Here is a 23,388-nt window from a genome sequence, read left to right as displayed (position 1 = left end):
ATGGCACATCTTTGCATTTGCTGGAAGGCAAAGATATCCTAGTGTCTTCTTGTGTATCTTCTGTCTTAGAAAATAAGAGTGCACCAGATTCCTGGTTTGTGTGTTGCATTTACAGGTTTGCCGTGTAACTGTGTGGATCAGTTTGTGCCCGTCTGTGCTCAGAATGGACGCACGTATCCAAGTGCGTGCATAGCTCGCTGTGTTGGGCTCCAGGACAATCAATTTGAATTTGGATCATGTCTTTCCAAGGACCCTTGTAACCCTAACCCTTGTAATAAAAACCAGAGGTAAAAGCACAGTATGTTTTAAAGCTTTTCTTTGGCATCTTCTACTCATAAAGCAGATAACGCTTTTTCTTTGAATGTGTTGTGTATTGTAGTAACGTTCTATGTTTTGGGATACTCCAATAAAAATAACTGTTTGAAGTAGCTATTTTTTATTTATCATAGTTAGTAATGGACTGTAATAACTGTCAGTGCTTGGTTCTGTTTATGTAATACTATATTTTTTAAATCCATTATGCAGATCTCTGTTCTAGCAATAAAGAGAATTAATGTACACTTTCAAAAGTGGAGGAATCAAATTTTGGTGAAATGGCTCTAAGTGTCATTTTACTACTTGTTCCACACCTTCTTCTAGTAGTTTAAAAAAACCCACACCTGTATTCGAGAGTTGCAGTGAGTCTTGCTTATTCAGTGAATAATCTGTGCTTTTTATCTCTAAAATAGGAAAATATCAATCACTTCAGGACACTTGAGCTTCTTTTAGACTGATATCTTGTGAAAACTATGCCTGTACAATCTCTGTTTTTTCAATGTCAGAAAAAGCAAAATCTGTATAGACAAACATGAAAACAGAACCCATGCTCTGTACTAGTGTCAGGAAAAAAGAAAATCGGGCCTTTCTTACAGAAATCAAAGTCTGTGGCTCATAATACTGGTCTCTGTCTTCAATTTTCTCAGTGTTGTGCAATACTGCAGTCTCCTTTGAATTTGTACATTTTTCTGTTTTGAAAGAAAGCCACCCTAAGTTGTGTAATACTGTGCTTCCGTGAAAACTGATTATAGCAATTTTATTTTTTTCCTTTTTCTGCACTTTAAATGGCTTCATGCAGAAACCTGCAGAGAAAACCCTGTGGCTTTGTACTGTAATAGCCATTATGGCATTGAAAATTAGAATTTCCAAGGTGCATTGGGGATGTATGCTTTTTACCTTTCTGATTTGGAAAGTATAGAGAGGTTTTTCAGTTCTACAGAATACTATTATGCTTAGAACCACCACTTGTAGTTTCAGTAAAGGACTGAAGTTTCAGTAAAGCAGTATGTTTTTCTAGGTCAGCTTGATAATGTAGCATAAACTAACCATGCTCATTTTAAAACATTACTGAAGCACTTAGAATCTGTTTAAGATCTTACATTCCACTTGTAAAGTGTTTAAATGTCAGAATTTCTGAGTCTTGCCTAATATGGGAGGAATATGTGTAATGCATAGGACAGCAGCGCTCAGAGAGAATAGGGACATATTGTACATAATCCAGTGGTAGCCTTGTTGTTTTGGAGGAGGAGCAGTTTGTTAAAAAAGCCATTTGACTTTTCATCAGCCCATTCATCAAACTGTTGGCTGGCATTTCTCTAGCACAGGGATGTCTCGCAGGGCATATGGCAAATGTTTTGCACGTAAGTCCTTGGAAGTTATATATTTAATAGAAAGGAGAAAGAATTTCTGCGGTTGATTGCTCTTCACTTACCTGTGAAGGCTTGAGAGGGATGACATGCCAAAAAAGGGAATTGTGTTAATACTAGATTCTTCCCTGGTTTGCAGTCATCCCCAAGATGGGATGGGATGGGATGGAATGTACTGAACCAACAAAGCTAGCATCCAATTAGGTATCTGTAATCGAAACCATATGAGCTTGTAAGTCTTGTGTTCACTACCTCCCCAGGGAAGGATGAGGCTAGACCTCTGCAATACAACCTCTTGCAGTTGACTGCTTTCATGTTTTCTCTAGTTTTCCGTAAGTAGGCCTTTACAGAATGAAGCTTGGGAGTAGGTAAGAAGTTTATCCAAGCCTTTCTCAAAAATCCTTTGGAAAATACGTGGTAAAAGATAAATTTGACATAAACGTTCACATACGTTGACTAAACATGGTGCAAACCAGTTCCAGGTTTGTGATGAGACCTGAAAGCGGCTTTTCAGAATCTTTTACCACTTGTATTTCCTGCAGCTCTGCTGAACCATAGTTAGCTCTAAAGCGTTGGAAAAGATTTCACTGCAAATATTTTCCCTGAATATTTTGAGACTTATCAATTTCATATCGTGTTACAGAATTATTTTTGTTTATTACTTTATGCAGGTGCATACCAAAGAAGCAAGTTTGCTTGACTAGTTTTGGGAAGTTCGAATGTAGCCAGCATGAATGTGTGCCAAGGCAGTTAAATTGCGACCAGACGCGGGATCCTGTTTGTGACACAGACAATGTGGAATACAGCAACTTGTGTACTTTGTACCAAAAAGGAAAAAGTTTGGCATACCGAGGACCATGCCAGGTAGGAAGTGGTTCTAGCAATAAATACCAACTCATCTTTTTCTTTAATGTTCAAGTTTTTTGCAATATTCTGCTTTTTATAGCTTACAAAATGTTTTAATTTAAAGTAATCCTTTAAAAATGTAATTTTAACCAGTATAAAAAATACTCTTTCAAAATTATATTGAGAATTTTGTCAAGTGTATCTCTGCTTTAGTGAACAGCTGTCTCAAAACCAATCAAAAGCTTTATTTATGCTTTCTTGGGGATAGTACTTTGATATTTATGTTAAATCTTCCTCTATTTTTCACTATTAAAGCTTGCACCGAGATATGTTTGCAGTAATTGGTTGCAGTTCCTTGGTTAGTTAAATGCTAGTTTTTTACCAATTTGAGCTTGGTTTATTTAAAAATTAATACCTAGTCATAGAAAGCCTTTAGTGTTTTGTGTGATAGTGCTCCAGGTTTACCAAGATCTATTTACACCTAAGTTTTGTCGGAGACTAAGCAGTCTGTAATGTTTGGGTTTTTAGTTAGCCTGGATTGAATTAGTCCTCATATTAATTCCTGAGAAGGATTAGGACTAGGTATAGTTCTTCCATCCCACGGCTCCCAATGGTGTGTGCATACAAGCTGTTTCTGTCGCTTTACAAGGAAGGTCAGAGCTACTCTGAACAGAGTTGCTGGCTTTACCATTGATAGGCTGTTCATCTCCAGGTTTTTCTCAAATGATGAACATCGAGACCTTCTCTTGGTCTCAGCTGATGGATATCCCTAGCAGTACAGAACATTTTTTCAGGGTTTTTCTGTATTATGAATGCTATTGCTCTTTTAACCTACTTTTAGTTTCTGCCTTTCTGTCTTTATACCTTATTTTTCTTGCCCTTTTTCAGCAACCTCTTTAAGTACAGATAATTCTCATTGCACATCAGATATCTCATGAGACACTCAGAATGTTCAGCCCCTGAACAGTAAGAATCAAAGGAGTATTGCATGGCTGGATTTTTTTTTTCTCCAGCAGTCGTGTGCCTAGTTGCATCCATGTTCGTAAGTTTTGGACAGTGGTAGCTTTACATTTTCATTCTTGCTTTTACAGGGAAGATGACTGCAAGATAGGAGACTATTTGGGGTGCTTGCATTTACTTGTCCTTTGTCTGTTTTGTTGGTAGCTTAGGTGTGTTATATAGAAACTGTAATTTTCTTGTTGTTTTAGAGGATATACAGTGATCATATAGCTATGGTGACGTACAAGAAATCTTCGTTAGTTTAATAAAATGCTTGGACCTTAGCAAGAAATTATGAACAGAGTTGCATCATTTCACAAGACTTTGGACAAAAGTATTACTTACCTTGCCTGCAGAGAGTCAGCAATTCCATTTGTTCCTGTCGTGAAGCTTAAGTTTATTGGTATTTGACCCCTTGAACAGGTTGGATTAATGTATGTACACAGGGGGATAGGAAGAAACTGTATTACAGTTTTCTCTGATTCTTTTTTTACATGTGTTTGAATCAAATAACATGTTGAGAGAAAATGGACAAAATAAATGTATTTTTATAGATTTAAAGCTCTCAACAGTATATTTTTGACAAAGGTGTCTAGTAATGGATTTTATTCTTTTGAAGTAAATGTATACGTTTAGCTTTTCAAGTAATGTGTTAGAAATACATGCACACACACTAATTAAGAACATAAAAACACTGAGATGAATTAATAAACTAAGTAATTAAAATATTAATACATAAAACAGCAGTATTTTATTAATAATACTTTATGAAGTAATAAAATTATGAAAATTAATTAATTTAAGTAAGTTAATTTAAATGACATGGTCATTTTATTTAAGAGTTAGCACAGAACAAAAAATGTTGTTTCCAAAACATGTCTTGCTGTACATTTCTCTGATTCCAGCTTGTATTTTTCTGTTGCCTTCTTGAAGTAGTTATTCTTTGCATTTATTACCCATTCGTAAACAGGCAGGTTATTTTACTCTAGAGTCCCTGCTTCTTTGGATGTTTGACAATGTTAGCAGTGAATTTGCATTGACTTTGGTTTTCCTGATGTTAATACTGCTCTGGAGTTTCTGTACGGGAATAAATTGATCTGTGGAATGTCTCTGTGTGTTTCAGCCGTTTTGCAAGTCAGCAGAGCCTGTATGTGGGCATAACGGAGAAACCTACCGCAGCGTCTGTGCTGCCTACGCCGACCGCGTGGCCGTTGACTATTACGGGCAGTGCCAGGCTGTGGGCGTGCTCTCAGACTACGGCTTTCACACCGAGTGCGCCTTCGTTAAATGCCCCCAGCTTTCTGCTACGGGCTGCAAACCTGTTATTGCTCCGGGTACGTTAATTTGTCGTTGGAGTTTACTGCAGTAGGAGAGAGTCTCCAGGCCACGTGCATAAACAGGTGTCTCTTCAGGACAAAACTTACACTTTAAAATTATAATATTCCCTGATGTCCTTGGGACATCTGAGAGAAAGGGTGAAGCAGAGGTTTTTATTTAGGGCTGGAGCAAGCAGTATCAGGGCTTGGCTGAGTAATTCTGGGGTGGCAGGGCCTTGGCTTTAGCAGTCGCGCTCCCTTGGTCTTCAGAAGCTTGCTGCTGTCACCATCGCTGCTCCAGGAGAAGCAAGTGAGGTCTGCCATGTCCAGGGCAGAACGCTGCTCGCAGTCAGATGAGTGATCTTTTGGAAGTAGCAGCACAGATACCACACCGGAATGCCAAACGGTCGTCAGAGCTGGAGTTCCCAGAAGAACAAAGATGACATTTAATTGAAGACAGAGTAAGACACTGTGTGTATTTCCAGCCCTGTGAAGGAAGAGGGCAGTAGGAATAGTTTTGCCCTTGTGCTGTTTGAACTGGTTTTTTATTGTTTTCACAAATGCCTTCTATGTGAAACAGTAGCAAATTGCAGGTAACACATAGAACAAGGAAAGCTCACTTCTTAAACAATTTTATCCATTTTTCTCATTCATGGGTTTGAAGAAGGGTCTTTGTGCTTTATTACATTTAACATTGTAAAAGTCACTCTGTGAATGTGAATTGTGCATAATAAGTTGGGGGTGAATTAAATACACAGTCATGGGTAGAAAGCTGAAATATTAGCCCTTTGGTTTCTGAGATGGTCAGAAAAAAAACAGTAGAAGAAATATGACCTATTTCTCTGTTAAACACACATCTGTCAGACAGGTCCTTCGCCCCCCCCCCCCCCCCGCCCCCATTATATAAAGATTCTAAGCTCCAACGTGGTGTAACTGCATAGATTAATGTTTGCAATGTGCGTAACTGGCTCCTGTCATGCCCTAGCTGTTTCAGTGCTTGAAATTCATCATTTCTGTAGTTGCATGTGCATCCATCCATCCAAAACCTTGGCTTGTGGTACAGAGTGCCTGTGGGTTTTAGCTTACAGTAATGCGTCATCTTGAAACAAGTGAAAATTCATCTTGTTGCTTCATGTTGATGGGAGTAAATGTGTGTTGAAAGATGACTGCTTTTGCATTATAAATGTCTTCAGCATTAAAAAAAAATCTTAGGCGTTCTACTATCAATCCGAAACATTTACTTTGCTTTGGCAGTCTTGCTGTTTTTAGACTCAGTTAACATTCAACTTTTGACCTCTGCTTACTTAAAAGTGAAAGGACTATTTGCTTTTATTTCTGAGATATTTCTTTTATTCACATAGGAGCCTGCTGTCCGCTATGTGCTGGAATGCTGAGAATCTTGTATGACAAAGACAAGCTGGATACTTTTGCAAGGGTAAAATCATGCATTATGTATGTTAAATGGTACACAAAAAGGTCAAATTACTGTATACTGTCTCCTGAAAAGTTAACACATTATAAACCAAACAATTTTTCAGTAGGTAGCATGTGATTTGGGTTTTTTTCTTTTATATTGTTTATACTTTCCTTTATTTCTTAATGTCAAGTATAGAAATTGAATTACAATGGAAAGTAAAACAGAATTAGAGTAGGCACAAACAAGCACATTCAGCTTTGCGTTTTATATGATATACATATAATAGTATAATATTATATGATATACATATAATTTATACATAATAGTAAAGACAAATGATATGGGAACTGCATCTGTCTCATGATAGTAATACACTGTATATTTATTATTTATGGCCTTTTTGTTAAGGTTATTCTGCTAGCTCAGTGTTTCCTAATGTGGGTAACTTAGCTCTGCCATTGTCTTATGTTTAAATTGGATTTGTTTACGCTCCTTGGGTTATTTATACAGTTGTCACTGATTTTGTTGCTCTTCAGCTAAAATGTTGGATTTTAACATCTCCGTAAGTTAGACACCAGCATCCTGTATTGCTGCTCTTTGAAAACCTCCAGTGTAAGATGGATCTTCTGCTGTTGTCTACTTCTGAACGCAACATTACTAGGCCTACACTGCCCAAGGGGTGTGTGGAAGGATTGCACTTTATTGACCCCTGCTTTTATGCTTCAGTATACGGAACAGAGCAGAACACTTGATTTTTGGCATGACACCACAACAAAATAGAGTAATGACAATCATGCCTCGTGAAACAAAACAATTCATGTTTACATCTGCATGAGTTTTGTTTTTTTAAATATCAAGAAGAAAGAGAATGTCACTAAAACAGTATAAAATTACGTTAACCTGTTTATATGTTTAGAAGTAGAGATAATTAGCTATTATTGTAAAAACATAGAAAAATTTGGGTTGAACATGACCCCTGAGGATGGTCTAGTCCCAACCCCCTGCTTAAAGCGAGGTTAACTCCAGGTTGGATCAGCTTGGCCAGCTGAGCTTTTAACACCTCCAGGAGTGGAGATGCCACAAGCTGCACACGCTGCTGGACTCCCGCCAGCTCCTCAGTGTGGCCTGGGGATGGGGCAGGGCATAAATAAAGGGGGACGATGACTTCTGCTGGCTCAGTTCTTGCTGTTGCAGCCCAGTGTGTGGTTGGCCTTCATCTCAAGGCTGTGCTGCTGACTGGTGTTCTGCTGATTTCCTTGATTTCCCCTTAGAGATTTTGCGTTCGTGTTGTGTTGACTGGTTTTGCTGAATAGCAGTGTCTGATGGGTCATGACTGCATCCTGGAATGTCTTCCCATTGTCATCTCTAATGGTACCAGGGACTTGGTGACCGCTGCAACTTCTCCCTTCATACCTTACAACCTGTGGTTGTGAAGAATTTTTAGTTTTAGTTAGAAGGGCTTTCTAGTTAAAGGAATTATTTGGACTTACTTAAGTAGTTACTCAAGTAGTTGGTGGTAAGTACTAAGTACCCAAATCCAGGTACTTAGTAGGTGAGAGGTGGATTAGGGTACTTAAATCGTTGCTTTTCTTCTCCCCCCCCTCGTTTTTTTGTCACCACAGTCTTCCTGACTTTCTCTTCTCATGCTCATCTAACACCACAATACACAGTCTTCAGAGTTTTCAAAACTCGTATATATTTATATATATAAAACAATATATATCTCTCTCTTTACATTTGAAATATGTGATCTCTCAAATATTCAGGCCAGCATTCTCTTAGCACATACTAGAAACTACAGAAAGTTGACTGGGGTACAAAGCCCCCAGAGATGATCTCTGAGTGTTGCAGCCACCTGGAGCCTGTGCAGGGTGTGAACTGCCCTGAGCACAGTCAGGAGCTCTGTCCCTTTGTTACTCCACTGGCAGTCAGAGGCCAGCCAGCATCTCGGTAATACCGTAGAAAATGCCCAGCTGTGTATTTGAGTAATTTGATACTTTTGTCATCTATATTTAATTAATAACATTGATCTCCTCTGATTGTATCAATGAAACTATAGGATTGGTGTGCAGCTCTTGCTTTTGCCAGTATACATATACATACAGTGCATACATGCATTGTGCTGGAGATGGTTAAGGCTCAGATACACAGACTCATTGCTACAATTGCTAGTGTACACTTTAACCAACCCGAGAGGGCAAGGAGTAGTAATGTGCGCCTATTTTAGTTCAGACAGGTGGTTAATTTGAGGAAAAACTGCCTCAGCTACTGAAGAGTTTCTCCCCCCACCCCTCTGGCCTTTTTTGTAAAGACAGCAGGAAAAGTCATCATCTACACAGAGCAAAGAAACATTAGAGATCTGCTAAAATTCTCATCTAGTCTACTAGATTTCTAATCTAAGACATAAAAATCCAAGGTAAAGTATCCATGTGCTTCTGTTTTAAGACTGAACAGGGTTTGCTGATCAGTCAGCATGTCAGACTACATTTCAGCCGGGCTGTGACAGGGAAAACCCTCAGAGATCTGGTAAAAGAAGTGTCGTGCAACACCTTGCAGGTTTGGTCCATGTAGTCTACTTCGATTTCCCAGATTTCCATTTGTTAAGGTCCTGTACCAGTGGTCTTAAAAGAAACTAAGCTACAGTAGGATACAAAGAATGGATTTGCTGCAGCTAAAGCCGGAAAACAGAACAAAGCAGAATGACCAGAAGTCACAAGTATTTGTGTTGGTGGTCTATACTGTTCAGCACATGCAGAAGTGACCTGGAAAAAAAGATGAAAAACCTGTAAGGTGTGGCAGTCCTTGAACAGACTGAGCATCTACAATCAAATTGTTGTTTGTCAGATACAAGCAGCAAGCAGAACAGAGACAAGAATTTTAAGAGAAAAACACATTTACCTGCTAGTTACGTAGTGATGTTGAAACATCATGTGCTCTCACATATACAGACATGTAACTGTCTTTACAAAGCCAGAGCTCTTCATTTCTGGTGGCTCTTGAAACAGATTCTATGATGGTAAGGGAGTGCTGGCTGGTGGGGCTGCTCTGCCTCTTGTTTCCCAGTGTGCGAGTACAAGCTGCTTTAACATAACCAGTTACGTTACTTTGAGGTACATGATACACGTGCACGCTAACTATGAAGCTGGAGAACAACATGTATTGAAACCATGGTTAATTTGAGCAGTAAATAATTTTTTTCCGCTCTTCACTTTTTTATGGGTTTGGTTTCTTTTTCAGAATCATAGAATCATTTTTTAGACTGATGTTTTAGAATCACTGAATCATTCCAGTTTTTTGCTAGCAATTAGAACTGAATAGTTTAATGGCTGAAACAAATTTTCTGACATGATTTCAAGTTGTTGAAACTGAAGAGGAGAAATGTAAGTTTGCATAATATCACTTCATCCACGAAGTTCTTTGTTTTCTTCCAGGTGACAAATAAAAAGCCTATAACCGTACTTGACGTACTTGAAAAAATCCGCCTGCATGTCTCAGTGCCACAGTGTGATGTGTTTGGATACTTAAGCATAGAATCTGAAATTGTGATCCTCATCATTCCTGTGGATCAGAACCCCAAACCGTTGCAGGTAGACCATGCTGTTATTTCGTTTGCCCGGTGTGGATTTACTTCATTTTTAGATGTGTACACTACTTTTCTATTTTCAATACAGCAGTTTTAAAATTGTGCATTCTCCTGTGTCCCAAATACATGGGGATTTCTGTAGTGACTCAAATCTGACTAGCCAGGGTTATGGATGGTAAAACGTGTCTTGAGAATTCTGCTTTTCTGGTAAGAGGCTTTTAAGTGTGGGTAGTTAGAGGGGGGAGGTGAAGGAAGGCCAAGGACAGAGCAGTATGATTTTTGTTTTAAAATTAATAAATGCAGAACTCTCGATTTCCTATGACTAAAATAACAGAAAAATAATTACTGAATGCCCTCTTAAATTAATACTTATACACTCTGTATTAATTAATAGATAATTATTTAGTAATCATATATAATTATATAATATATATGATAATATATATAATTAATATATTATTAATTAATTAAACACACAGCTGCATATGAAATGGTACTCCTTTGTCTCCGGTGTCAGTGTTAAGAGTAGATTGAAGTATCTGTGGTATTAGGCTGAAGCACATCATGCGTATTGGTACCATATTCATACACTGTGCACATCTTGATGTTAAGGAGTCGTTCATACCAAAGAAGATCTGTTGATCCTATTCTGAGACCATCCTGGGTTTGATACTCCTTTCCACTTTATGGTAAAAAGTGCTGGGAGATCCCGAAATGCTATTATGCCCTTAAAAAGGAAATAACTTTCCAATAAGCTGCCCAGTTCGCTGTGTCACAGCTAGTTCATGCTAGCAAACAAGAACCTAACACTCACAGCACGGAACTCTAAAGGTAAACCAACAAATGCAGCTCGGAGTCCTTACGGTGTTTTCTTTGGCGTAGTTCAGCGCAACAGAAGCAAGGCTTTGCTACGTATTGCTTTGTTACACCCTTGGAGCTGTTGCTTCATTTTTACTTTCTGCTTGTTAACCTGTGCAAGCAAGGAACATAATTCCTTGCCATTTTATAGTTGTTTCTAATAGTCTTGCCCAGCCCTGCTGAGAGCAGTTTATAGCGAAGTGGCTTTGCAGATCAGGTGCTCCGACTGCTTCATTCTGTTCCTGGCATGTCGGTGTGTACTGGTGTGAAATGAAGGACTTAGCTTTGACAAGGAAGGGGAGAGAAAACCTGGCCACACTCTCTCTTTTATCTTTTACAACGCAAACAGAATTCAGGCAGATTCATTTCCTTGTTTATTTTATATTGGTGGCTGCTTCCCATTTCCATTTTATTTGTACAGTCTAGTTTTGCATGCTCGGTATCGCTTCTGGGACAGGCTGAAATTACAGTGCAAGAGGACACATCACTGCCACAGACTTTGCAAGCTGCAGTATCTAACTGGGTAGGTTTTTTTCCCAGGCAGATACATTGTGTGTGTTTTGCTTGCCCATGCTACTGGAGCTACTGGCTCCAACTCAGCTCCCGCTTATGTCTCTTTCTTTAATAGAAATAATCCAAAATGTAACCAGGACTTAGGAAACAAGGTCTGAGCCCTGCCAGCCTGGTCAGCTCTCACTCCACCTGCAGCAGGTGCAGTTGGACCCCTAGGCAGAGGAGGACTCTGAACGCAGAGAGCCCCTCTGAACCAGGGAGGAGCTGCTCTCCCACTGGTGACACTGGTTGCTGGTGCACGGGTTCCTCAGCTTTCAAGCCCTGGGCCTCCACGTGTGAGCTTGTCAAGTTAAAACCTCAGCCGAGGCAGCTTCCAAAGCTCTTAGTACTAAATTGACTCCTGGGTTGCAGTAGAAGGTAAGGTGGAAAAAATGAATTTTCTAACATAAATTTCTGATTATCATCATGTCAGTGGGGGAATGAAAACCTGAAAACTTGGGGTTTCTCAGGTTTTCCCATTATTTCCATTCTTCTCTTCCCTGCCCGTAAAAGAAATCAGTTTGCCCTGATTTAGAAGAAAAATCCCAGTAAGATGAAAATCTTGGTTCTTCCACTGTTGCAGACTTCAAGGCAGTATCCTGGTTAATCAGGAAGTCAGCCCTCAGTTTTAGAGATACTGACTTCAGTTATAGGTTACTGTGAGATTTTTGGCATGGGCATTCAAAACACATTTTACGTAGCTTCCTTCCTTCCCTTTTGCTACTACCTGGGGCTTCCACAGCAGTTTTCATAGTACCAAAGTCTATGATAAGAGCTCTGATATATTTTCTAGGAAACACTCCCAAAAGTTATATAACTCTTATGTGCTGATGGGAATAACTCTGATTTCCTTTCCTGAATTTTGCTATCTAGCAACACTTTTGCATTGGCATTTCATGTGGCAAGAGAAGAACTAATAACTTCTTTTTTTTTTTTTTTTAGATTGAAGCCTGCAATAAAGAAGCAGAAAAAATAGAGTCACTGATAAATTCAGACAGTCCAACATTAGCATCACACGTGCCGCTGTCAGCTCTAATTGCATCTCAAGTACAAGTTTCATTGAGCATCTCTTCACCTTCTGTTAAAGTGGTGCCTGTTCTGCACTCCCTGTTTGTAAGCCTTTTATTCCCCTTGTCAGCATTAATATATTATATATAACTGCTAAGAAAATATACATGAGTATTGCAGTGTTTTATATTGTGAAGGACATTCAGAATTGTTGATCACTGAAACAGAAAACAAAAATTGTAGAAGATTTGATAAACTAATATTTTTTTTCAATGAAGAACTAAAAGTATTTGGAATAATGTGAAAAGATTATTCTTTTATTCATTACTAGTCAGATGAAAGTTTCAGCACAGGTAGGTGGTTTTCCATTCAGTTTCAGCACAATTAGGTGGTTTTCCATTGATCTTGGAAACATAAAAATACTCTCGAAGGATCCGACACAGATTTACGATTTTTGCAAGAAGGGATCTTACAGGGTTTTTATCTGCAATGAACAAAATAGTGTTTCAAATTTATTGAAGAACGTTTACTTTGTATTGTTCAGATGTGTATCAGTGACAATGAAATGCTATTTTAAACATCATGTTTGGAAGAAAAAAATTGCTGCTACTTAATTACCTTACCAAAAATTTAAGAGTCTATTCTCATGTAAATATGCTTTCATATTTTATTATGAAGAAAACTAACTAGCCCTGGGCCTGTTTCTGTAGACATCTTTACTTGGACTAGTGAAGATTGGCAGGACACTGGGCTCAGTGCGTGTAAAATGACAATCAAGCTCTATACTAGTACCTGACTTCAATGAAGAAATATGTTCTTTTTATAGTTTTGTACATTTCAGAATCTCATATTGGATGCAAATATAAAGAATCTCAGTATCTATATTTAAGTGTCATTTAAAATATTGCAGTATTTGCATGTTATCTAATGAAATTTATACTTCAAATGTTTATACAAACAGTATGTTTTATTACTTATTGTATTTTATGCACCTGACCTTAGTCCACATGAAGTATTTTATATCAGTATTATGATAGCCAACTTTTGAAGTATATACAGAAAAACTTATTTTTGCCAAAATGCTGAACTTTGAAAGAAAGCACTGAAAACTTTTTGAACATATATGTTGTTGTAGCATGTTTGTAGCGATTATTTTCTGCTAAATCTTTTAAATGCAAAAGTATTAAAACTTTTTATTTTAATAAAACACTTTGTCATGTGTCCTTGTATATGAATGCATGTAATTTTATAGAATTCTGCAATACAACATGTATTTTTCTTTCTCAAATCAACACAGAACTAACTGCAGTTACATACATTCATGACTCACGCAGTTTAATGTTTCCAAATGAAGTACATTTCAAGGGGGTTCAGGGGGTGGGCTGTGGGGTTCTTTACCAAATCTGCGTCACGTACATGTAAATCTATGCCATGAGTGTCAGATGAATGCAGACGTCTTCATGGGACCCTCCTGGGTAAGGTTATAGGTATCCTCCAGTTACATTTAGAAGAGACATCTCTCACCTACACCTGTGAAACTTGCACGAATGATAAGGACAGTATTAAAATAATATAATATATTGTATATTATATATGATATAATAATAATATAACATATATAATTTTATATAATATAACAGAAATATAATAATTTGTACTTGGACTTGAAGGTTCGACCTCCTCCAGAGCAAACAGAGTGACTGGGTGCGTGTGCTCGCAAGCCCACAGAGTGAGTTTCTCTGACACCTCCATCAGCTGCTTTTCCAAGCACGTCCTTGTTGTTTGTTGTCTCTTTGTGAGTGAAGAGCACTTCTGTATTTTAAGTGCAGTTGTGCTGTGGCTGGAGTTCTGAGCACTTCTGCTAGACGAGTACAAACGCAGATCATCCTTGGAAGTGTTCTTGCCAAATAACATCAGGAAGACTCATGCACATAATCATCAAAGTCTGGATACAAAAAAACTTGCCCATCTGTTTCTGAAATTTCTTCTGTGGATTCTTTAGAAAGTTGGACACGAGTACAATGAATGCATTTGAAAAGCTTTTTGAACTGAAATGGCTTAGATGATCTCCCCAGAAACTGCAAACAATTCAAGTGGTTTAGTGAATCCCTTGTTTTTTCCAAGTCATTAGCAAGTATCTCTTCAACATGTAGCCTGTTAGCTTGCTTAGCATTTGGCTGAAGCAATCCACTGCCTACTAAAATGAACAGAATTGTTAATGTCTTAAGGAAACAGATGTATGCCACACTGGTAAAACTACTAGTGGGGGTTTTTTTCACACCTGTGAAGATTTTCTCAAATGAAAGGTAATACCAAAAAAAGTTACCTCGATTTGCATGATGAATCTGGAAAAAAAAAAGAATTTAAGCCCAGAGATTTTTGAATTCACATATGAGTGTCCAGCACTTGCTAGAAAAGAATGGAGATTTTGAGTGGTTATGTTAAATATTTGGTGATGCCTTGACGCAACAGAAGTTTAATGTTGTTGATTATGTGGGAGCCATCGGGCATTTCCATTTTGGCAGAGCCATAGTTAATTTGTATTTATGAATTATTAGTCTTACTGGTTTTTATTAGCTGATTATTTTTTATGTGTTATTTTAATGTATTCCTAAATTCCTGAACCTAAGTCCAGCATCTGCAGTGTACTGGGCTTAGGTTCTTTTTGCTGGATGAACAGAAGTACTTTAACAGTTAATGGGTTTTCTCAAGACCTTGGACTGCCTCAAGGGAATGAAGAAACTATTTACTTACGGGGTTTGAATCCGATTGAATTAGGAGAAAAGATGGAAGAAACCAAGCCTGGAGTTACTCACAAGTCAGGAAATTTGAACCTAATGGGGAAAATCTGATGCAGGTTCCAGACGAGTTTTCCCTCTAAGTGCTGATCACGTTCTGTCCCATCTGCGTGGGAATCTGGGGCCACTTCAGCAGAAATGGCGACAGCACAAGGGCACTGCAAAGCCGCACAAGCCTGGTTGTTGCTTTTGTAACAGGACCCAGCTGAAGCATTTACAAACCATTGGTTTTTTGCCTGCTGAACATCAGAGGTGACGTCAGTAACTGGCTCCAGAGGGATGTTTCCCTTCTGCTTCCATTAGTTTAGTTTGGCTGCTGTCAGCAGGACAGGGCGCAGGGGCTGCAGCAGCACCCGCGGGGATGCACTGCCGGGGGCTCAGCTGTGCCGCGGGCCGCAGCCTGCCGCCTCGCGCTTGGTGCCTGGTGCCTCACGCCTGGTGCCTCGCCCTGCTGCCAAGTTTCAAGCCCAGCAGGAGCTGGGATCGCTGGATTTCAGAGACCGCAACAGTCGGGTCTGCGAGAGGGCACGAGATGGGCGCTCGGCCCCGCCGCGTGCCGCCAGAGCTGCGCCGCTCTTCCATGCTCCGGCCTTACGCAGCTTGACGCTATGTCAGTGCGTGGACAGCTGTGTGAACGGCTCCGGGCTGAACGGCACTGCCAGCTGTACAGCCTTGCTGAGTTTTATGATGCTTTCCCAGGTCTTCCTTCCACACACAGCGTGCTGCAAAGCTTTTCAACACTGTCACTAATTACAGCTGACCAGAACTATGCCGTTCAGCATATATAAGAGCACAGTTCTGATTATTATATACAGATTATACATCACATCTATGAACCTATACATGGCTTTCCAATTTGTTGTATTGACAGGTACCTGTTAATCAGATCTCCATCCATTCTTAGAATAAATATATCTTCCCTCAATGTATTCTCAGATTTGCCCTCCTCAAAGCCAGTTTCTGTTGGGTTTGGCCAGGTGCAGCAAGAAATAACCTGAGCCGAAGGAGGTGGTGCTGGTTCAGTACGTCATAATCTTACGTGCTGTAAAGAGCCACCCTTGTGTTTTGGCAAATGCTTTCTGTTGGCTTTGGCGAGGTTTCGTAGTTTATTTCTTTGTGCTTGGATCCAAGCATCAGCTGCAACATATGCAAAGGTTTTTAATCTGGTTCTTCAGTTCTGCTGCTCCTTCTAAGCTAGCATTCTTCTAAAGCACTTCTGAGCTGTCCTAGCAGGTGATGTGATTTCGTTAGCAGGTCAGGACGCACAGCAGAACAGGACATTTCTTTGCAAAACCTTCTCACCAGTGCTAGCGTGGTCAGTTTCAAACTGAAGCCTCCTCTTCAACATGGCGATCCACAATTCTGCACGGCTCGCTGGCAGTGGACTGAATGGACAGGTTATGACTACTGTTTGGTGCATAAATTTACTTTTTAATCAATTTTTGAACTGCAGCAGCAGGAGTGACATCAGTAAATATATATAAGGATGTATTGCCATGCACATATACAGCTATATAAACATGTATGTGTATAAATACATTTATCTCACAGTGCCCTGTGTCAGGCTCTGTATCACCCTCTTCAAGAAGAGCACATTTGGCCATTGCAGAGAATTTAGCAATTTATTTTAGCAAAGAATCCAAATTTTGGGTGTTAATACTTTTAAAGTTGAATATCAAGTACGACATGGCAATCAAAGCTGCGGGATCCAACTGTGTGATTTTGTTATGTAATTTATACACGGTGTTGCCTAACTGTAAGTGTGCAAAAACGCTGAAAAAAATGTCTCTGGCTTGTTGCATTCTGAAGTGCACCTCTCAGCAGCCATCCCTGTTCCTGAGTCAGGGCAAGCGCAGCAGCAGCTCCTGCGCATGGCGCAAGGGCCGCCCTCAGCAGCAGCAGCAGCTGCTACCAGCCGCCCACAGAGGTTCAGTCCCTCTGGCATAAGTTTAAGTATTTCTAGCCATTAATTCCGTGCAGAAACTGAGCTGCTGCTGGCAAGGCTGTGGTTGTCCTGTTCACTAGCAAGGACAAGGGCCGTGGGCACCACCGGCTCCTCCGAGCGACCACTTCAGCCAGACCCGGCACAGCTTGGCCACAACACAAGGTACCACGAGCGGCTGGTTCTATGCTGGAAAACAAACTGTGTCTCAAACACACTCTGTGCATGTGTGAAACCTGCCAGGTTGTGCATTTTGCTTTTTTTACCAGACCTGAAGTGGCAATGCAAAGTCTGGCCCAGCATCTCATGGCTGCAGTGTTTCAAGTGCTGCTCATAGCCCCAGTGCTGCACTTGCTGCACACCTGGACCACGGCTTTAAGAGCTCACTCAGGACCCAGATGAAATCAAAGATGATGTCAGAAACACAAATACACATTTCAAAACTAGAAAATAGATAAAGCTATGGTATTTTTAACTCAGTTTAGCTAAGTCAGGTTAGCATAGCCATGAAGACAGAGTAACTTTGGTTTTACCTTCCCCAAGTAATGCAGACAGGATGCATGTCTCGCTTCCAGGCTGGTCTAGGAGCCGCGGAGCCTTAACTCCAGCGCTGCCTGCACAGTAGTAGCACCCTCTGCAGTCCTCAGCACGGAAATCGTCAGTGTCTGAGCAAGGAACAACAGAGCTGGACAGAATATTGCATTCCAAAAATTATCAGATGTGGCCTTCTCTGTGCAATGGAAAACCTGCGGGGTCCGACTTCCTGTTCCCATCAGTCTCATTTGACTGAAACCCGATTTTCCTAAAGGCACAGGATACAACCATAAAACCGTGAGTTGGCATTTACAAAGCTGTTGTAACTGAATTTTCTAGGGTAGTTTCTTGCGGTTTTTTTTAACTCCCCAAAAGAAAAATGTTATTTGCAATTGCAGATTATTTCTTCAGCTTATGGTTAACAGAGTTATGCACTTGGTACTGCGTAAAAGTAAATTATATGCCATGTCCCTTAACCACTCCTTGTTGCTGTGTGCTTTTTTGTAGCACAGTGAAGACTATGGGCACAGCTGGGAAAGTTTGAAAAGTTGCTCATAGGGTTCATTACAATCATTTTAAAAATATGAAAATAAATGGGTATCTCTTTTTCCATATTCTTGGAAGCTTTCCACAATTTCTGTTATCACGTAGCTCCCCACCATAATTTCCAATTTATTTTTGTTTTTCCCATTAGCTGCAGTAGCTGTCCCTCAAACATTTGCTGACCAGAACCAACCCTTCTTTCTTACACAGCACTTTTAAAAAAATAATTACAAAAAACTTTGACCATGTGGGTTTTACAGCCATTTAGAAAAAAACTGTTCTTTAAAAACAGAAATAAGTTTTTGATCTCCTCACAGCAGAGCACACTCCTCTGATGAAAATGCAACTGTGTGAGCTCCATTACTTTGCCTTACCCAAGGCAACTAACCTGCCGTTACAGCATAGATCATGGATATGCCTGCCGTAGCTGGCACGTATGTATGAGCGCTACCTTTTCAACTGGGTGTACACTAGTGTTTACAGAAATGTTTTATTACCATAACAGCTCTTTTCCTGTATCCCATTAAATTAATTTGAAAATTGAAGAATATTTAAATAAAAGTAAGACACCTATCATCTTACCTCTGAACTTCAATCTGTAAATTGGGGTGTTAGCATCACTATTTCTCTGTGGTTGCACAGCACAGCATATTCTGCTGCTGAATCCCACGTTGCAAGTCACAAATTACATTCTCCAAGTCTTTTTTGGGTTTGTTTTGGTTTTTCTCTCCTCCAAATGAAACAACTGCCATGGTTTCACCACCTTCTGTTTGAATTCTGATGACAGATGCAGACTTCCCCTGCTTATGATACCCTGTAAAGAGAAGGAACTCAGCTATCCAAACTTTCAGCGCTTGTTGCAGCCCACTGGCAATTCATAATGTATTTAAAACATGGCATTGCAGTAACAGATACCTACTTCTGTGTAGTACAAGGTTTGCTCTCATTATTTTACGACTAATTAACACCATGGTATTAACAGGGTATATAGAGTTGACTCCATCTAAGCACCCCAACCACAATCTATCATCTCACACATGCTCAGCTATTCAGTCAAAGCCAGTGAAATTACGGCCTCTAATATCACAGCCTGTGTTAGTGACTAAATACTGCCCGTCCAGCTCTAGGTGGCTGCAACAGGAGAAGCTGCACAGGCAGAAACAGAGGAACGACCCCTGTAACAGGATGGCTGTTACGAAGGCGGCTGCTTTGACCCCAGCCAGCAACTCCGCCTCATGCAGCTGCTTGCTCCCCCCACCTGGTGGGATGCAGAGGAGAACTGGGAAAAGGTAAACATTGTGAGCTGGGATAAGAACAGTTCAATAATGGAAATAAAGTCAAACATAATACTAACGCTACTAGTACTAATTACAATGAAAAGGGAGATGACAACAGGAGAAAGAGAACTAAAGCTCGAGACAGAACCGCCCCCCCAAGCGATGCACAGTACAATGGCTCGCCCCCACTGAGCGATGCCCAGCCCGTCCCCCAGCAGCGACCCCCCCAGCCCCCCCCAGTTTATATACTCAGCGTGACGCCATACGGCATGGAACAGCCCTCTGGCCCGCGGGGGCCAGCTGTCCCGGCCGTGCCCCCCAGCTCCTTGTGCCCCCCAGCTGCTCGCTGGCCGCCCGAGAAGCTGAGAACTCCTCGACGGAGTATAAATGTGGCCCAGCACCAGCCGAGCTCAGGGTGTGCCCCCAGCGCCGCTCCCACCACCCCCAGTGCCCCCCGCCCCCGCTACAAAGAAAATGAACTCCCTCCTAGCCCGCACAGGACACTAACAGAAAAAACAGCCACTGGCGACTTCCACCCGCACTTGACGCCGTGGGGATGCGCCAGCGGCAGCAAGCTGGTGCCCTTGGCGCAAGGGGCAGCCCAGCAGCGGGCAGGCAGGCTGCAGCACAGCCACGGGGGTCCCACACCCGCTGCCCTGCCAGAACGGCTACCGCGGGCTTACCTGTAACAATGCCCGACTGCATTACTGCATTATTTTGCCGGCACTTCTCTTGCATAATGGTTGCCATCTTGCAAGCCTGAGGGGAACTTCTCTTTTTAATCATCAAATGCGTGCGAGCAGCAGAGCTGAGCCTGCGGCTGGTGGCCTGCCCACCATTTAGCTGTTCCAGCCATAAAGGTCTCCACCTGAACCAGCCATCTGCGGGTCCTGTAGCACCTGCGGAGAGAAATAAGCATCTTCAGGAGGAGTCATCTCTTGTATTTTAAATATCTTGTAGGGTAAGAAAGACTGCGCTCTAGGAACGCTCGCGTGGGCAGAGGGTGCTCCCACTGGCGCAAGGAACAGTGCGCGGGGTAGCTCCTCAGCAGTGGTAGGCGTAACCAGGACATTTCTCATCAGTCTTAGACCAATTCTTAGCCAGGTTTAAGCATACTCAAAAATATGCAAGGACCTGATTACAATCCAGTAATATGCACCCATCGCATTCGTGGAGAGCAGTTTCTCTTGGGAAGTGTTCAATAAGCTTCAGAGGCAAACACGGTGTGGGCGGGGGCCAGCGGTGCCGATTCACTCTGAACTTTCCCCGTCACTGTTTGTGCACCGAGGCTCCGTGTGGCGCTGCCTCCGGTGCGGCACCATCCCTGTGCCCCGATGGTGGCACCCGCAACCCATTGTCCCTGGTATTCATTTGTCACACAGCCAGAAGTAGCACACTCACATCTGTGCTCAACAAGTGGAAATAAGTGGAAATAAACTCAACTTGCGCTCAACAAGTAAATAAATTAAATAGAAAACATGCACATTGATAAGCAGATCGAGATAACATCACTGGAACAAACACTGGAAATGAACTAATTGTTCAGTACTTGTTCTCAAGGGCATAACAAGATTTCCAATTCTGAAATTTCCAAACCCGCCTAGTTCACCCAAGTTTCCTTTGTACAGCCGAGCCACATGTCAGGCAGAGGGGTTCAGGCACGGGCAGCGTGCACATACCAACCATGCCACCCCGTCATACTCCAATTCCTGACAGCAGAGCAGATGTTTCATACGAGGGCACAGCAGGAACATCTATCCTCAGTGGCACACGCAGCCGCTGCTGACCCCCGACAGCCGCCCCGCGCCCCACTGCCCCGCCAGCTCCGCCGCCACGCTCACAGCAGCCAAGGAGGCTCCTGCCGGCACACGAGGAATGAAGCCAGGCTGGGCAAAGCGCGGCCCCTCTGCCCACGGCGCGGGCAGCATGGCACACAGCCCAGGCCCCACGGCCACGGCTCAGCAACCCCGGCACCCGGGACCAGCGTGGGAGTCGGTGCAGGGCAGGCGGGCGCACCCCTCCACAGGGGACCCCTGGTTAGGGATCCCTCAGCCCAGCGGACATGCGTAAGGCCACGGGCACGGAGGGAGCAGGCAGATTCTGTGCGATGGAGGGGCTGGAGCAGCTCAGCGGCCAGGGAAGGCGGGAGCGCAGGGACACCTCGGCTGGAGAGGCGACGGGGGTCCCACCAGCGCACGGGCGCCCGAAGGGTGGGAGCGGCGAAGGGGGAGCCGGGCTCGCCCCAGCAGAGCCCGCTGTTAGACAAGAGGCAAAAGCCTCAATTTCTGTCTGAACACCAGAGAACACCTGCAGCGTGAGCTGGGTCGGAGACCGGCACCGGCTGCCCAGAGGGGCTGGCAGCACCTCCCGCCCCACAGGGCTCCCGCTCAGCACACCGGACACAGCCCCGGGCTGGATTAGATAACCCAAAGAAGTCTCGTCCCACCTCAACCATTCTGTGATTCCATAATAAAGCTCTGAGTAGCTGAAAAGTAGCACTACACGTGCTACACGTGCTGTAAATTTCGCGGGTCTCCTCGCTTATTCTGCATTTTTAAAACGTAGCTATTAATTGCACTATTTGAAGCCCTAATGTATGCCCTATCTTCTCTTTGCAAGTTAATTAGTTAATTCCACACCAAGAATCCTATTGCAGCAACACATTTCAAAAACAAATACCAAACAACTCTGAGCTGCTGCACTTTGTGCACCCAACCGGCTGCGGCCACCGCACAGCGCTGGGGCAGCCCCGGGCACGTAGCTGGCACCCGGGAAGGGGGCTGAAGGCGTCCGACCCCCTCCTGGCTCCCCCAACAGCTCCCTGCACTGCTGGGGGAGTTCAAGCCACAATTCAGTAAGTCAAGTGAGTTGAAAACGTATTATATAGCTACTACACACTTCTCAAAGGTACATATTTCTCTCCATATAGTATGGCCCTTCCTGCACTGTGAAATGAAAGGTCTGGCCCAAAACTCACAGGTTAGGGGAAGACTGACAGCCATAGCCCAGGTGCCTCTACTTTGAATGTTTAACACCCAGATCGCTGTCTAGCGTACTTCTCTATTTGTGTTAAAGCTTTGGATGTATTTTTTGAAGTCTGTATTTATTTATGGCTTCAGAATGTTCGTCTTTCAATACAGAAATCCTGTCCTCTCTAAAACGTATCAATTTCACAGGTTCAAAACCACTGCTGTTATGTTGTCAGTAGCTCAAAAGATTTTTTTGTATATTGTTTTATGATTTTTTTTACAAGACAGAGCTAGTACGTGCTAAAGGTCTTTTTAGAAAAGCTGCTGTGGACCATTAACAGGAACGGAAAGCTGTTCAGAGTTGCATGAGGTGTTTGGCTCAGATTTGTGTTTGCTGAAGGAAGCATACCACAGTTTCTGAGAAGGAATATAACTTTCCTTAAATTAAGTACAGAAACAGCTAGGTACAGTGTGGGAAACATATATTTTGATAGGCTCAGTGGAACACTACACTCTTGTGGTTTTAAAACAAAACTTCAACCCTAAGATTCAAAATACAAAGTGTGGCCAGGGTTGTGTCCCCACAGAAAGCCCGCAGGTGGCATCACTGCCCAAGCTGAGTTACGTTTCAGCTGCTTTTAACTTAGAAGGAATATAACTGGTTTGGGATTTCTTTGCATTTTTTTTTCTTAAGCTAGCGCTTTTCTACAGCTTCAGCTCTACTTTCTGTGCCACTTAATTCTCAAAATCGAATTTGCACAGGCCTGATAAGTCTGTCATGCTTTTACGTAAATTTACTTTCTCCTGCAGACATCCACCGGGAAGCGTCCCAGACTGCTCCAAGAACACAACTCCTCTGTATCTAAACCGGCACGTCATTTCTGCGTGGGTTTTGAGCACACCTGACGCCAAGGATGTGTAGGGTTGTGTTAAACTGCTGGCATGGAACGAGCCAAAGCTGTAACAATAGTTTCTGTCACTACTAATCTGCAAAGTCTGTGTAACTGGCCATTCCAAGAGGCCACACACACAGACACACAGACACACAGACACACAGACACACA

The 23,388-nt window shown here is 42.1% G+C and overlaps 1 protein-coding gene and 1 long non-coding RNA gene across 3 annotated transcripts in view; one reads left to right on the top strand and one right to left on the bottom strand.

Annotated features, from left to right (window-relative positions):
- Window positions 1–13,468, top strand: part of RECK (reversion inducing cysteine rich protein with kazal motifs) — a 66,339-nt gene extending 52,871 nt beyond the window's left edge. The window contains exons 16-22 of one of the 2 annotated variants that reach the window (XR_008746706.1): window positions 116–287; window positions 2,354–2,546; window positions 4,651–4,861; window positions 6,205–6,278; window positions 9,692–9,847; window positions 12,196–12,618; window positions 12,650–13,468. Coding sequence is in view for 1 of the 2 variants with exons in the window: in XM_055801043.1 (XP_055657018.1) it covers window positions 116–287; window positions 2,354–2,546; window positions 4,651–4,861; window positions 6,205–6,278; window positions 9,692–9,847; window positions 12,196–12,411 (1,022 nt within the window). In the remaining variant the exon portion in view is untranslated. Of the gene's footprint in view, window positions 1–115; window positions 288–2,353; window positions 2,547–4,650; window positions 4,862–6,204; window positions 6,279–9,691; window positions 9,848–12,195 lie in introns of both variants that reach the window. The other variant, XM_055801043.1, reaches the window with a different exon arrangement.
- LOC129784242 (uncharacterized) lies at window positions 6,285–11,849 on the bottom strand. The gene is made up of 3 exons (XR_008746707.1): window positions 10,707–11,849; window positions 8,810–9,337; window positions 6,285–7,681 (listed from the first exon to the last, which is right to left on the bottom strand). It is a non-coding gene; the product is annotated as an uncharacterized LOC129784242 (long non-coding RNA).
- Window positions 13,469–23,388: the final 9,920 nt, after the last annotated feature.

This window comes from Falco peregrinus, chromosome 3 (genome assembly GCF_023634155.1).
Source record: "Falco peregrinus isolate bFalPer1 chromosome 3, bFalPer1.pri, whole genome shotgun sequence".
In the NCBI taxonomy this organism is placed as follows: Eukaryota; Metazoa; Chordata; class Aves; order Falconiformes; family Falconidae; genus Falco; species Falco peregrinus.
The sequence above is the reverse complement of the archived record's forward strand: the minus strand, read 5'-3'. Positions and strand labels throughout refer to the sequence as shown.